This window comes from Eublepharis macularius, chromosome 3 (assembly GCF_028583425.1).
Source record: "Eublepharis macularius isolate TG4126 chromosome 3, MPM_Emac_v1.0, whole genome shotgun sequence".
Taxonomy (NCBI): domain Eukaryota; kingdom Metazoa; phylum Chordata; class Lepidosauria; order Squamata; family Eublepharidae; genus Eublepharis; species Eublepharis macularius.
In genome coordinates, this window is record NC_072792.1 from 72,169,179 (window position 1) to 72,181,474 (window position 12,296).

Here is a 12,296-nt window from a genome sequence, read left to right on the forward strand (position 1 = left end):
TCACACGGTTTTTCAAGATCCCAAACCTTGGGGGCACCATATTGGTCCCTCTTTTTAATTACGATATGATCCAGTGTTTGTCACCTCTTCATTTTCTCCTACTACTTATCCTGTCACTAGCCTTCTCCCCTCTCCATTCCCTCCTACCTCCTTGGGGCCTTCTGCCAAGACAGGATGTAGCTTCTCCCACCGCAGAACTCAGCACAGATAGGTGTTCTCTATCTTCCTTTTGTCTCTTGACTGACTTCCCTTCTTGGCCATTTGCTTTCTGAAGATGTGCTATCTAGTTTCTTCTCTGCCCAATCTGGTTGAAAGACATTTTTTTTGTCCTTTTAGCTTATTATTTTTGTCTGTTGGCACCCACCTTCCCAGTAGGTGAAATGATCTTCATTATGCTTTGACTGAGAATCTTCTATCAGTATTTAGCATATTCATAAACATTTGCAGTGTCAAAGCAGTTCAGCAAAAGGCAACAGCTCTTAGAGAGGCACAGAGAGCTTTCACTTCCTTTCCCTCCCCTTAGTAAGAAAGAGTGCCCACCTTGCTGCATTTAATGTGCTGTACTCAGTAAATATTATTGCTAGATTACATGAGCACCGTGGCATCTAAAAAGAACTGTTACTGATCTAACTCATCTTATAATTGTGGAGTCTAGATGGTAGTTGGTTGCATGCATAACTTACGACTGATATAATTATAAATTATGTTAACTGTTTAATATAAACAAAAACATAATGGGTATGTTTGGATAGGTTTGTAAAGATGAAGTTAGGATTGTACAGTGAAATAATTGTGGATTTGGTGGAAATATTTGCATTGTTATGACAGTGAATGGATTTAACAAATGGCAGACTCAGTGTATAGACATTCATATTAGTTCCCATAATTTGCTTGCTGTATTGTCTGTTGTGGAGACTGATTGTCATTTTTGTAAATAGTGAAGAGAACTAGAATACCCAAGGGTGTCTGCTAAACTAGACTGTAGATAACACTCATTATTATAGACGTTGGTCATGCCATTAAACTACCTTGGGTGTCCCATAAATTACCTAGCACTGTTTTCTATTTGTGATTTCTAAATTACATACACAGGTTGTTTATGTACTATCCCATTCAATTTGATGCTGACAAAATTATATGCTTTGTAAAAGGCAGTGGAACCAAACTGCTGCAGGGCTTTGGATAATAATAGATTACTAAACAAATTTTATATGCTCAACTTTCTTACCTTGTCATTAACCTTTCCCTTTCCATTTTCTGATGCTTTAAATTCATATCATTTGTGAAATATTAAATTCTTTTTTCATTGTTTTTTGTTATCAATACATGAAAATCTGTCAAGAAAAAACATAAATTAAGAACTATGATACATTGATTACCTAATCTTTTCCCACCTCAGTATTTATCTTAATCTCATTTTTGTAATATATATGTAATCTATTTTGGTGCATTCAGTAGCAAAATACTTTATTAGTGCCTTTGCTGTATTCTGCCCCATGCTGCTACTTTAATTGCTAAGTGTTCTTGCATAAAATTGTTTTCTTTTTTTGTCTATCATGTTTTACCTCATTTGTGGGGGAAATGTCCACTTCATATTTATTGTTTAGAGTCTTTTTTCAACTGTCTTTCTACATGATAGTTCTTGAAGTAACTTACAACAGGTTCAGTCTAGAACAATTTCATCACAAGATTAACATAAAGTTTCTAAAACAAGTTCATAGTTAAAACTGATACCTTTACACTTTTAATCCAGTTTAAAGGTCTTCTGGAAAAGAAAAGCCTCTCATTTAGTTCAGGGTGGGGGTTTGGAGAATGTCCCCTTCTTAGATTCCAGCCAACATTGCCTCAGCTAAGACAGGTGCTCACTGGAAGGTTTCAAGAATAGGTGCTGGGGTTCATTGTAGGCAGTACTTCTGATAATCTGGACCCAAGACTTTTACAACTTTGAAGATTGAGATGAGCATCTTGAATTGATCCCAGAAACACACGGGCCTGACTGGGGCTTCTTTCAGGGTACTACACCTTTTAAGAGGTTGTTTACCATCCATTGTGTCAGACATCTTTGGCTAATTTCACTAGCTATGGAAAGCATGGGTCAAGAGGACAAGTGGTATACCTCACATGTCCTCGGTTGAATGAAGGGAAACGTATTCATATGAATCTATATGAGATATTTCAGAATGTTCATCATAATTGGAATAACATGGAGCCTAGACAAGATGGGAGGCAAGTGATTTTATTTGCAGTGTGCTTAGTAAATGGATCATAATAAGATGTTTGTTCCCCAGGTATAAGATGTAACAGACTTAGATTGCATTGTCAGATGTCAGCATGCTGATGTGGTTGTAGTTGAGAACTATGCTTTCTTCACTACAATTGTTAATTACAGGAGTTATTTCGTAGAAAAAGAGGTGGAGGAACTCATTAGCATAACCCATTAGCATATGCCATGCCCCTTGCCAGCACTGGAAGTGTGTCATTGGCATAACTGATTTGCATATGCCACACCTCCTGACATCACCTATCATGGCTGTTTTAGACCCAATCCTGGCCATTCAGGGCCAAAATTGGGCCCAAAATGGCAAAAAGGGGCCCAAAGTGGTCAGGATCGGGCCGCTGCTGAGAAGCAGAGTGATCCACCACCTGTCAGAGGCCGGATTTGGGCCATTTTGACCCCAATCCAGACCAAAACAGGCCCAAAATGGCTGAGAGTCAGATGGGCAGGGCCACTTGTTGTGACCTCTTTGGGGAACTGCCGGAACTGCGTTCTTGTGCGTTCCCCCTTGTAGTGAGCCCTGGTTAATTATGTCCGCTAGAAAACACAGAGCTGTCAGGAAACTATTTGGAGTCAGCTCTCTTTGGAGGCGGATCCTTCTAATTGGTCTTCCAATGCTGCATGTTGTTAAAACTTCATTTCACTCTAAATCCCACCAGATCATCTGTCTATGAGTAGATTAATCTTCCTCTGCAAATTAGATGGATTGTACCCAAAATCAGGGTATGATAAGTTATGTTCATGAAATAGCTTGTGTGATGGCTGTGTGGTGTTGAGCTAGACTAAACCATAAAGCTTGGGCATAAATTTTGAAGTCCCACTAGTGCTATCTATCATGATCTCACACTGCTCTCCCCCTCATTTTTCACTTGCTTCCAGACAGCAAGTGGCTGAGAGAGCTCAATTGCCCAGAAGGAAACTCAGACTCTTTGAGATATTCTTCATTATCGTCTCCCAAAATCTTTCCAAGACTGGGGATGTCATGATTAAACTACACTCCCTGAAATCCCCCTGGTGCTTGGGGTCACCAAGAAGTTCCACCAAATGGAACTTACTGTTTTCAGAATTCTGTTTTTTCTTCTAGAACACTTGCCCCTCATCCACAATACTGGGCATCTCCCAACACTGAGATCAGATTAATGCTTCCCAAATGTTATTAATCTTCCCCTATCAAATATTGTGGGTATTTTCAGTTTAGTGAAATATTCTGACCTTTAATACTTCCTCCATCAAACAATTCCAACATAAAGATATTTTCATTTAGTTCTGTTACACCACTCAGAGAGGATACTGGTTTGGCTGTGGACAATTACTCCATTTTACAATCTATCAGGAAGGTAAACAAGCACACTGTAAGTTGTCAATGCCCTGTTATGTAGTGTGGGTTAATATTCAGAGAAACGGGGCTATTTTAGAAGGTTAATTTAGAACTGGCTGCATCTGCTAAAATCTCAGGTAGTTTTTGTTTGTATTTATAATTCCTGAATAATTGTGATGGCACACCTCTAATAATTTCTTTATATATGTCCTCTGTAGTTGTTATAAATGTATGCCTTTGTCAGGCTTCCAAGACCAGGCATAGGTGTATTGTTTAAACAAAATAATAATCCTCACTTGTGTTCTACTGAATAGAGCATACTGATGAAACATTGCTTTAATTTTCAACGTAACTGGTATATAGGTAATTTTTTTCCTTTTGTCTTGAAGGGAAATTGTGTCAATCTGACTGAAGCCTTGACTCTTTATGAAGAACAGCTTGGCAGATTGTATTGCCCTGTGGAGTTCTCAAAAGAAGTTGTGTGTGTTCCTTCCTATATGGAACTGTATCCTTGGTTAATACAAGATCATGCCTTACAAAAAATAACAAAATAGTTCCAACTAACGAAATGAGTAACTAATACAACAAAAGAACAATACATACCCTTCAAAAGATATGTACTATTAATGTAAGAATGATTCTGCTAGAATCTTCAGTTTTTAATGCAGTTTCCTTAGCTTTCATTATACTCCACATGCCTTTCTGATATTTTTGTTCGTAAAATGTTGCATGGCTTGGCAGCAGCTCATGAAATTATTAAATCATTAAAAAGCAATGGAAATAGTACAAAGTACCATGTTTAAAAGAAGTTAAAGATTGGTGGCATACATTTATTTATTTACAAAAGTATACTTTTATTGATACTCTAACAATTTAATTCTGTGGTGAGTTACTCCAGTCTAAGCCCATTTAAGTAAGTGAACTTAGACTCGAATAACACTCCATAGGACTGCACTGCATCTGTATATATTGGTCAGTATAGGAGAACATTATTCTTACAGTATGCTGATTTCAGATTGTTTAGCACTTTAAAAAGTTAAAAACAGCATTTTTGGTTAGTGCTGGGAGCCAGCAAATTCTTTCAGAGGTCATGAGATATTCTTTAAGACTTCATTGTAAATAACTGAGTGACCACATTCTGGACTAGTGGCAGTTTCTGAGCTCTTATGAAAGGCAGTCCCATGTAGTCTGCTTTACAGCAATCTAATCTAGAATTCTCCAGGACATGAATGACAGTAACAAGCCTCTGGGTTAGATCTGGACTAAGGAACATCTTTCTGCTTCCTCCCTCTCACTGATCTCCCCAAAATGCTGCTCCTGGGGACAGGCAACCCTCAGGAACAGCTGGAAAGGTCTGTAGCAGGAAAAGGTAGAAATTATCCCACTCTTTCCGTTAGTGGAAAAGACAACCTCGTGTCTGGAAAACACTGTAGCTAGTGGGCCAACCTCATAAATTAAGGACTTGAGTATTTTTAGAATTAAAACCTTTTATTTACACTTTAAATAAGAAAGAATTTGATTCTTTCTGTTCTAATAAAATATTTGTCTTTTTGAACGGCTTAGCCGTTGTGTAGTTTGTTTGTTTCAGTGGGTCTTGCAAGGGAATCTTTTGCAAGCCCCACTGGAAATGAACAGAAGTGGTATAGCAGCAGTGGGTTGGTGGAGTGTCCTTTACAGATTCTGTCTATACTGTGCTTAGTGGGATTACTTAGTGAATAAAAATGCATGTGATTCACCTGTAGCTGTTCTTTATTTTTATGGCAAAATAAATGTATAAAAGTTCTGTTAACTAGATAGATACTTCTGTAAAGCCCTTATAATTTGCATCTAAATTCAGGTTTGCCAAAAATAAAAGGCAACTCCAGGATAGATCCAGGATTCACTTCCTCCTCCCTCACACCTCGTAACATATGTGGTGCTGCTGGTCAGTGATGACAGGCCAACCAGCCTTGGACAAGAGGGAAATTGATTGCTTTTCAGTGTATCACTTGATTTATCAAAGCATTACAAGGTGAGCATGAAGGACAATATTATGAAATGGCATCAGTGCATTCCTCCTGCCGAACCTGGTGTTTCTTCATAGTCATAAAAAAGTGATCAGGGGACTTTTGCAAGGGATTGTAAAAACACTTCAACTGTAACATAAATATGATACAAACTCCTAAAGGTTGTAAGCCTGAAATCTGTGAAGCACTGGAGAAATATCACTATCTCCACCATTACCCCTGAAATGGCCCTCAGGCATGTGTAAATGCGGTGCTTCTGCTGTACTTCCTATTTTCTGCACTAAAAGCCGCAACATCTTGGGTGGCAAAATACATTACAAAGATAGGAAAAGTTACTACAATGAAACACCAGGGAGTTACCCATCAGCTAGCTATGTAATAAGGCAAGTATAGTTGAAACATTTGGGGAGGGGGGGGTTCTGTTTATAATTTTTAATTGATAATAATGTTAAAAATCCTGGAAACATTTCAAATGGCAAGGGATAGTAACAGGTGTTCTGTTCTTATTCTGAGAACTAATGAATACTGTTAAAACTTTAGGAAACTGTTCTTGTGATACTGTACAAGGTATTTATTTGGTTCCTTAACTTCTGTCCAGATGGGTATTTTATACTGTTTGGAAGAAGAGAGTTGATGTTTAAAGCTCAAGGTCCCCTGCCGCACATGCTGCATGGAGCATGTAGACTTGCCACGTGCTTTGTCTTGGCATCTTGAATCTTTAAATTATATGCTGTAGATGATTCTGAAAGTTAGTCATGCTATCAACTTTGTGAATTCTTTAAATGTTTTATTATTTAAAAGCAAATGGAAATGTATATTTTGATGACTTAGGGTGTTATTTTTTGAAAGTTAATGTAGATGAATTAGCAGCAAAACTATAGCTGCTGAATGCACTGAACTTCTAGAATGTGACCATTTTTATTGTTTGGGGGTTTGTTTGCTTTTCAAAAATGAATTTTTTAAAAAGACATTAGCATTTTAGTGTGGTCCTATAGATTTTTCTTCCTTCAGATTAACCAGTTTAATAGTCATGGTGCTTTAATAGACTTTAAGTATTTTTGTTTTTGTTTTTTAAACAAATTGATCTTCGGTGTGCTTCCATTAGAGAAAAAAATAAGGGCAAACTTATTTTTTTAAGAATACCCTCAGGCCCACTGTGATGTTGCAAAGCTACAATGAAACTTGTGACGTTTTCTTATGGTAGGCTTCTATTCTACATGACCCCATACATGTCAAGATTTGGTTTTTAATTTTACTCTGTCTTTGCACTAAAGCAAGTGCTAGATCGTAACTCTGCAAGGATTTGTTCAGAAGAAAAGTTAATCACATGAAAATGAAAGGAAAAGTTACTTTACCACATTGAAAGCAACATGAATTGGGCCTAATCCTTAGTTAAAAAGGGAAGAAACTAACTTTAGATTTTGTTGTTCTATATCAAACTAGTCTTACTCTGCAGATTTTTCAAAAAGTTTCATGTTGCTACGTATAAGGAAGTTCACAAAGTAGTTATACTGGAGTAGCACTACTTAAGTAGTTTAAGTCGCAAGGGAACTGTCACTTCAAATTACTTTGAGTCCGTGTTACCTGTTTTATGGATAGGGACGGAGTAATGAACTGTTAGCACTATACATTTTAAAACTACAGTGTGGCATGTTCTGCCCTCCTCCAAGTGCATACAAGAAGCTGAAATATAATGAGGATTTTTTTCTACTGGTCATACTCTTTTTTAATGATAATGCTCTACAAGTATGAAAAGCCATTTAAAAGGGAAAATGTAGGACATTTCACCAGTGCTGTCACCAGGTGGGGCACCAGGACATTTCACCAGCCCCATCAAAATGAATGGGCATAGTACTTCAGAACACAGGTCAAATCTCATTCATGTCAGTGCAGGTGTGCAGCAGAAAGTCAAGTGGATTGTGCTCCTAAGATTCTTGTGCATCTTGTATTTATATTTTATGCATGTCCGTAAACAGAGTATTTACTCAACTAAGATAAGCCCATCTGTGAATCTTGTGAATGACCCTAAAGCATCACTAGCCAATACACTGTATTTAAATGTGCATGTTGAAATAGCCATTAGATCCATATCTTCTTCTCCACTTGGTGGTGAAATTATATTTTTGTAAGTTCTTTTTGCGTCCTTGGTCTTTCACTGATAATTTTGCTGAAAGCAACTCAGAAATACAACTGTTTTAAGTTTGGGTGTGGGGAGAGAATTAAATTGTACTTTAAGGTCTTGGAACAAAATGACCTTTTCCCCAAGGACTGGAAAAGTTATTTTGCATTTCATTGCTTCAGAGGCTGTCACTGTTTTGTCACTACTAGACTGTGTGCCCAAAATCAATAAATATAATCACAAGGTTCATTCTTTTTCTTGCGCTCTCTTTTTTATTGTAACAAAACTCAACACATTTCTACAATGTTGTTTCTCCAGGGAGAATTTCTTTGTTATTTATTTTAAAAGGCTTGTTCCTTTATAGTATATGAAGGAATTCTGCAATGAGGCACAGCATTGATTGAAATGTAGTGTTTTGTTGCACTAAAGCATATATATGGCACTTTGCGGTTCTCATAATGTTAACAAATGGGCATATGTACTTACGACTTACAAGTCCTGAATTGTGTCATATAAATTGAAGCTTCTTAATACTTCAAATCTGTATAGACATTAAACAAAACTCTCTGGTCTTGCCTCTGAGCAAACTTCATTAAAGGTAAGCAAAATATTCCTATTCACTAAAATATTTCATTTTTTGTATATTTTTCCCTAGTTTGAGGTCCTAATTCAAATGTAATTGAACATTTCCATTGGAATTTCCATTTGATCAGATGTAGAATACACATGGGAGGCTCAGACTGACTTTCCCCTTTCTCCTAAAAGCATACAGCCATGTCCCATTTATACTGAATCATTTTATCCTGCTTTAAATAGCATTCTTCCTTTTTCTTACAAAGTGGCATTAAATGGGGCATTTTTTCTGAATTTGGTTCTAAGACATTTCAACACAAGAGGTTTTTCTAAGTAATGGCAGAATTATATCCAAAGTGTATAAGAAGTTGCCATTCCTTCCTGCAATAAATTTGGTATATAGAATATGTACAGAATAACTGTACTATTTTTTAAAAAAATCCAGTTGTTAAATTGTAATTTTGTAGATACAAGTTTTAAAAGTTAGGAGCCCCGTGGCACAGAGTGTAAGCTGCAGTATTGCAGTCCAAGCTCTGCTCACAACCTGAGTTCGATCCTGGCAGAAGCCAGCTTCAGGTAGCCGGCTCAAGGTTGACTCAGCCTTCCATCCTTCCAAAGTCTGTAAAATGAGTATGCAGTTTCCTGGGGGTAAAGTGTAGATGACCGGGGAAGGCAATGGCAAACCACCCTGTAAAAAGTATGCCAAGAAAACATCGTGATGTGACATTCTCCATGGGTCAGTAATGACTCGATGCTTGCACAGGGGACTACCTTTACCTTTTTAAGATACAAGTTATATAATATGGTTTTGATAGAGCTTCCCATGTGAATTAAGGTGGTTACTATACACTAGCTTTCTGAAGAAGGACCCAGATTGTCATACTTCATGTTCAGAAAGAAAGAGTAAACAATTTAGTGAGTCTCCCGAGAGTAGAGCATTTTTTTTTTTACCATGATGTTTGAGGAAGAAAATGTTGATGTTTGATTTTTCTTATATAAATAGACTTCATGAGCACAGGGTCTGGGGCTAAAAGGATATTGTCATATTACTTTCCTGACACATAACAGATAGGAGCAAGGTTAGTCTTGAAACTGAAGAACACCAAAACAGAGAGGGGTGGGGGGTGTTGTTGTTTGAAATGTAATTCATATATCATCCTCTCAGTTAACAGAAAAATTGGAAGTAGCAAGTTAACCCCCCCCCCCCAAATGCTTGTGTAGAGCCTCATTATAACATCACTGTATGTGGAAACAAAGTCCTCCACATATACATACCCCCCTTTCCATTACTGCAAGGAAATGGGAAAGTCTTTATTTAGACTTTATTTAGATATAGTTGTTGGTGTAATATACAGTATGAAAATTCACTTTGTTCCCTTTTTGGTATATAAGAAACCTGTGAAAGATTAACATTTTGTTATTTTATACAAGTGAAACTGAGTGGAACTTCTGTTGTTAGTGCCTCACTACACATGCAAATCAATCCCAAAGATGGTTGGCATTGTGTGAGTGCGTTTATTTTTAAAAAATTCTTTGCACTAAATGCTGCTTCCATCTTGAGTGAAATTTGCCTATTTTTTAAAAAAAGTTTGATTACTACTCCAACTTTGCTGAAATAAAGTTAGTAGTGTACTGACTGCACTGGTACAGTGCATATATTCAAATCAAGGTACGCTGTTATGACCTATGAATAAAGGTATGCTGTTATGACCTATGTTGACTGGATTCTTAATTACCCTTTGAGTTCCAGATTTCAATAGCTGAAAATATGCTGCTTGTGTGATACCATCATCACTAAACCTATCCCCATTTACATCCTCAAATTAGGATTCTAAATCCTCATTTAGATCAGAGGGCTGTGAACACCTACCTGAGTCAGCCTCAGTGAATATAGGGGCACCCCTGAATAAAACATGCAAATCAGGATATCCGTTTGCATTGTTTCATGGAAATGAACTGTTTTGCTGGCTGCCTAGCAAGGTTGGGTGGTAGTGGTAGTCCTCATTAAATGTATTTAATAATTGTGGAAGCTTACATAAATGCAAGGCAGAGACATGTTCTGATAGTAAAAAAAACCTCATCCCAGTGGAAGGCTGCACTATTACTATAACAGAACTTTTGGATCTAACTTTATATAAAATATACATATAGAAACAGAATTGCCTTTTCTGTATAATTTTATTACACTTCAAAGCTATCAGATTTGCTGTTTCGTTTAATTAAAGCAGCTTCTGGAACAATGAACCAAATCTAGAAAGCAGTTTTTATAACAAGCCCCCCAGCAAAAAGTTGGGGTGTTTCGTTCTTATTTCGCAGCAGCAGCAGCATCTTGTTTTCCTTAATGGCATTCACCAGTTGGATCCCAAGCGGAAAGAACCCTTACATTGTTAATTTAACTCTGTTGGCAGGAAGGAATGTGTGCAATGCACATGAGTGCATTTTTTTCTGTTGCTACCCAGGAAATGGCATTACCTCTCTGCCAATCAGGTCCTCACAAAGGAAGATCCCTCCCTACCTATTGGCTTTGGAAGAGGGAATGTACAGATTTCATATGCTCCAATTTTAAAGACACTTTCCTGGGAGTAAGCACCATTGAATAACATGGGACTTACATCTGAGTGTACCTGTTTAGGATTGTTCCCTGCCCCTATCAAGCCATTTGACTACTTTCAAAAACAGTCCTGTCTACCCGCAGCAAAAGGAAAACTTGTGGGGAAAAGACAGAAAGACAAGTCTTTTGCAGGGGTGGGTGAGTGGAATTCAGACAATCCTGATGCATGCCTGTGCTTGAGCAATGGAGATTGTCAGCAATTAATGCAAGAACATCCCTTCATTGTGGGAACAAAACTGCAAAGCATAAGGAAACATGGCACCAACAAGCAACAGCAGGATGCAAAGGTAATTATTGTCGCTAGAAAAAATGAACATAAAGTAGGATTGTTTTTAGCTCCATTGCTACTGCCTTGTTACCCCTTTGCCTGCCAGTTTCCTGCCATAGTGTGCACCTATCAAGACTTGCTTTTTTCAAGGTCTGCTGTTGTGTGCGTATATGTGATCCCTCCTCCCCTCCCCTCCTCTATATTTGACCAGTTTCTTTCTGCCCTCCATGCATCTGACGAAGAGAACTGTGATTCTCGAAAGCTTATGCTACAATAAAATTGGTTAGTCTTAAAGGTGCTGCTGGACTCTTTTTGATTTTGTAACTGAAGAAAAACTCTGTGGATTAATGGTTTAGAGGGAGGACTGTCAGTTTTGGCGACATTAAGTGCAAAAACACCCAAAGAACCTGGAAGGCTTCATTGCAAAGAATGGAGCCGAAACTCATGAAGATGATGATAAAAAAATGGATTGGATCAGCGCTGGCAACATCTCATCTGTAAAAAAAACCAATCATGGTACATAGTTTCTTTGGAAACTCCAGATTCAAAACTCAAATGAAAAATTTTCAGGGCACACCTCTAGTGGTTATAGATACAAAAATGCACTCTTTTCCAGTCATCCACTTCAGGCTGTTTCTTATTGATGAATCCACAATGACCCTAATAAATCTGACAAAACTATAAACCAACTACAAAAAATGTGTTGTAGAAAAGCAGAATAGTCTGCACAAATGCCACAGAATTGCACTGCAGTTAGGTCAGTTCTGTAAAAGTAATTTCATCTTGGCCCAGTTATTGAAGTCTATAGTTGTGGTAAAGGAAGGCACGCCCATTTCTGTTCAATGTGTGCACTTGTAGCAGTTTCTTTTATCTGGCTGAATGAAGAGTCAGAAAGTTAAAAAGAATCATCTTGACTTTAGAAGAATTTTGAGGCATTAAATTGATCTGACTACTCGTTATGGATTGGAGGAGGGAAGATACTTAAATCATGTTTGTTTCTTCTGGATTTTTCAGTAATTTTAGAAGAAACACATTTAGCCCAGAAAAAAAGTGGTGCACTTAGTGTGCGGTGCATAGCTTTTCTTCTTACACATTTGGCATAAGTTCCCCCACCTTTTCCCATTCA

At 37.6% G+C, this 12,296-nt stretch overlaps 1 protein-coding gene across 1 annotated transcript in view; it reads left to right on the top strand.

The window, feature by feature from the left end:
- Positions 1–10,001, top strand: part of SMS (spermine synthase) — a 46,830-nt gene extending 36,829 nt beyond the window's left edge. Inside the window, exons 10-11 of the mRNA XM_054974709.1 lie at positions 3,983–4,098; positions 6,198–10,001. Coding sequence (XP_054830684.1) covers positions 3,983–4,098; positions 6,198–6,240 — 159 coding nt within the window. The 3' untranslated portion in view covers positions 6,241–10,001. The remainder of the gene's footprint in view (positions 1–3,982; positions 4,099–6,197) is intronic.
- The last annotated feature ends 2,295 nt before the right edge of the window (positions 10,002–12,296 follow it).